This window comes from Populus euphratica, unplaced genomic scaffold (genome assembly GCF_000495115.2).
Source record: "Populus euphratica unplaced genomic scaffold, PopEup_1.0 scaffold41.1, whole genome shotgun sequence".
NCBI classification, from domain to species: Eukaryota; Viridiplantae; Streptophyta; class Magnoliopsida; order Malpighiales; family Salicaceae; genus Populus; species Populus euphratica.
In genome coordinates this window covers 664683-668043 of record NW_011499868.1, presented here as the reverse complement: position 1 = coordinate 668043, position 3361 = coordinate 664683, and the positions used below count along the sequence as shown (strand labels likewise).

At 39.5% G+C, this 3361-nt stretch overlaps 1 protein-coding gene across 1 annotated transcript; it reads right to left on the bottom strand.

The window, feature by feature from the left end:
- Positions 1–298: 298 nt before the first annotated feature.
- LOC105126541 (globulin-1 S allele) lies at positions 299–3080 on the bottom strand. Its single transcript, XM_011027427.1, has 5 exons — positions 2701–3080; positions 2440–2615; positions 2206–2286; positions 1565–1852; positions 299–1445 (listed from the first exon to the last, which is right to left on the bottom strand). The coding sequence occupies exons 1-5, from the start codon at positions 2987–2989 to the stop codon at positions 441–443; spliced, it is 1839 nt and encodes a 612-aa protein (XP_011025729.1). The 5' UTR covers positions 2990–3080; the 3' UTR covers positions 299–440.
- Between the last annotated feature and the right edge of the window lie 281 nt (positions 3081–3361).

Below are 3361 nucleotides of genomic sequence, written 5' to 3'. Positions count from 1 at the left end.
AGTCTGCTGTTTGGTGCCTGTTTAAGGATCAATTGACAGTAGTTTCGATGATTGCTTTACTTTTGTTCTGCACATTCAAATATTTGATTTTCTGAACTCATGCTATGAGCAAGCCTGCTGTTTGGTGCCTGTTTAAGGATCAATTTATATAAAAATGATCAGAGTTCCTTTAACTTTTGACGGGAAAGTCTCGATCAATTAAGCAAATTAAACAAAAAAATCAAAGTCTCTGAACCTTTAAGCCAGTAGCAAGAACCATGAATTGCAATTCTCATCACATGAAGTTATGCATGCAAACTCGTGAAAAAACTCATCTCGTTACATGAAACACTAATGCCAAAAACTGAGATACAAAACGTGGATCTCACATCTTATTACAAGAGTGGTTAACAAGCATAAAAACAAGAGACTGCATATAAATGCTTTGAAAGTAGTCATATTTAGAGCTTCCACGGATTCCTTAAAGCTCTTCTTCCTTTCCCTTCATCACCTTTACGATCTTGATCTTCTTTTCTAGCTTCCACTTCTTGTTCCTCTGGTTGTTCCCCACCTCTTTCACATCTTTCCCTTTCCTTAGCCCTTTCTTCTTCTTTCCAGTGTCGCTTTTGCCTTTTTTCTTCTTGTCTCCTTGCCTCTTCATGCTCCATCCTGGGGGTCTCTTCTCGTTGTCTTTGCTTCTCTTGTCGCTTCTTTTTTTCTTCTCTTCTCTTAGCCTCTTCTTGCTGTTTTTCTTCCTCCTCTGCCTCTTCATGCTCCATCCTGGGGGTCTCTTCTCGTTGTCTTTGCTTCTCTTGTCCCTTCTTTTTTTCTTCTCTTCTCCTAGCCTCTTCTTGCTGCTGCTCCTCCTCTTCTTGCTGTTTTTCTTCCTCCTCTTCTCTTTTCCTAGCCTCCTCTTCCTCCCTTTCCCTCTCTTCCTCCTCTTCTCTTTTCCTAGCTTCTTCTTCTTCTTTCTTTCTTGCCTCCTCCCTCTTTCTCTCTTCCTCTGTCTTCCTAGCCTCCTCTTCCTGCTTTTCCTTTTCAAATTCTTCTTTCATTTTTTTCTCCTCTATCTCAGCACAAGAAGTGCAATCCAATATGAGCGCTTCTTCCTGAGCTTTTAAAAGCTGATCCATTGTGGTGTTAGTAACATTGAATGAAACAGCCAAGATGCCTCTATCCAATATTTGGAGGATTGAGCTCTTCCCAGTCAGAAATTGAGGATGATTTCTCTTTGTTGATGTGCTGAATCCCATGAAAACAAATGAATCATTGTTGAAGGAAATTTGAGCCATAGGATGGAACCTAGGCACTGCAAAAACATCCCCTTCCTTAACCTTAAACCTCATGTTTTTGCACTCTGATTCATTTGCTGTGCTATGACAAATCACCCGAACCATCCCTCGCCCGTGCAACACTATTGCTATCTCAGTAGCCATTGGATTCCAATGTGGCCCCATCATGGATCCCTGAAACGAAAACCATAAATGGAAATGCTAATGAAAACACTAGCTAGTAACTGCCAGCTTCGTTCTAAGCCATGCTATGAGAGCAAAGCTTAAGATTAATTTACATTCGAAGGCATTACCTTTGTCAAGTTCACCATGAATATTCCAATTTTGGAATCACTTAGTGATTTCAAGCTATGTTTGTCCACAGTCAGACTCCACCCATTACAATTCTCAAAATCTGGCTTAGCATCTAGAATGTTGAATGTCTTGGTTTCCTTGATTTTCTTATGTTTGTTTCCGATCAGGAAATCTAGCATTCGGTCTTCCGATTCCCAATATACTGATTTCTGATCCTTTGTTACTGCGTGCACCACTGCTGGTGGCTTCGTTGCACTGGTTAATTCCTCTAAAACTTCTTCAGGGACCTTGAGAAACCAATTTGCAGTGCATGTTTTAGTACATCTTTCAAGAAGTTCTAAATTTTGAGGCACAAAGCTCCGCACATAAAAGGGCTTGAAACTTGTTGTGAAATCAGTCTCAATTAGATAATGTTTTGTTTGTGGATCAAGCAGTGACTAATTCAATCAAATGTATAATATATATTTATTTTATCAGATAAATATTCTACTTCAGATTTAATTTATAGCACCTACCATAGCATAGTTATTAGGGCAAAACAATACTAATAAGTAGTAAATATAACACACATAAATGATGATGATATAAGAATGCTAATTAAGTTGACAAACTATTAGAAATAAGTCATCAATCATTATACCTTAAAAGCTTCTTGAAGGACTTTTCTATCAAATCCAAGGACCAGATCGCTGACGCTAGAGTATGCTCCAATTGATGGCTCCTACATTAATATTTGCAATGTCAGAAACAAAAACAGTAGACTGACTACTTATTACAGCTCTAAACAACTTCTCTTCAAAAAATTTCTCAAGGATTACCAGGTAATTACAAAATAATAAGAGGAAAGGAGAAAAGGGTCTCAAGAATCATGTACATATATGTCCTCATCTGTATTGGAAAAGATAGCATGGATCCTCATCTTCTGTCTTTCCGAGTCTAGGTTACTTCGAACAAAGAAAACTGAGCCTGCCTGCAGTCTATATACATCTCCTCTCCGTAGATTCATCCTCTTCATTTCTCTTCCATCGGTCCAACTCAACTTCCCATTCCCTGCATCCAAATGTAAGAACATAAAGCATACTGTTGAATATGGATCTTCTAGTGTAAGCAACATTGGCTAAGCTTAAGCACTTACCTGTGTGTACATAAAAGACCATGTCAGCATGGAGAAGTACAGGGAGCAACAAGGAGTTAGGCTCCAATGTGATGAACTGAATATGGTATGGCCCTTTTGTTCCACTTCTAATTTCAGCAGCTGAAATCTCTCCATATTCTGTCACCACCAGAGACCTCCTGTGTCCTTTCCTCACCAGATAAGGTCTCTCCCCAGCTGAAACATCCTCACGGAAGGCCTCTACATGAAGAGAGAAACAGAGTAGTAAACCCAAAAACAGGAGTGATAAAAGCGGCACCTTATGCAGCATTTTTACCAGAGGAAAGGAGAAATTAACGAGCTCAAGCTAGTGATTGAAATACAGGCATGATGATGATCTATATAAAGAGATGACGAGGAGCTACGTGTCATTCATGCGGACACGTAGATGTTCATGGCATCACGTGGCTGTTGCTTGGAAGAACTCTTCCCGCTAAAATACAAAGTGGTAAAGATCTAATTTGATCCTTTTTTCAGGGACGAGGTCCTGGTCTTGCTTCGAAAATAGTTTCGTTTCTTGAAAAGATAAGGCACAGTTTTCGGCAACAAGTGGTGGACTGGTTCGAGAACACTCAAGTTTAATTTCTTTTTGTTTTTTGGATCAAGGTGAGGGATGGACATAGACGGGCACGTTTCTTTCTTG

Excerpts from the sequence above, each read along its gene's own strand:
- LOC105126541 (XM_011027427.1), bottom strand. The coding sequence starts at position 2,989 with ATGCTGCATAAGGTGCCGCTTTTATCACTCCTGTTTTTGGGTTTACTA. Across the intron at positions 2,287-2,439 it reads ATACAGATGAGGACATATAT|GAGCCATCAATTGGAGCATA; the intron begins GTACATGATTCT and ends ATATTAATGTAG. Across the intron at positions 1,853-2,205 it reads TCCTTCAAGAAGCTTTTAAG|GTCCCTGAAGAAGTTTTAGA; the intron begins GTATAATGATTG and ends TGGTTTCTCAAG.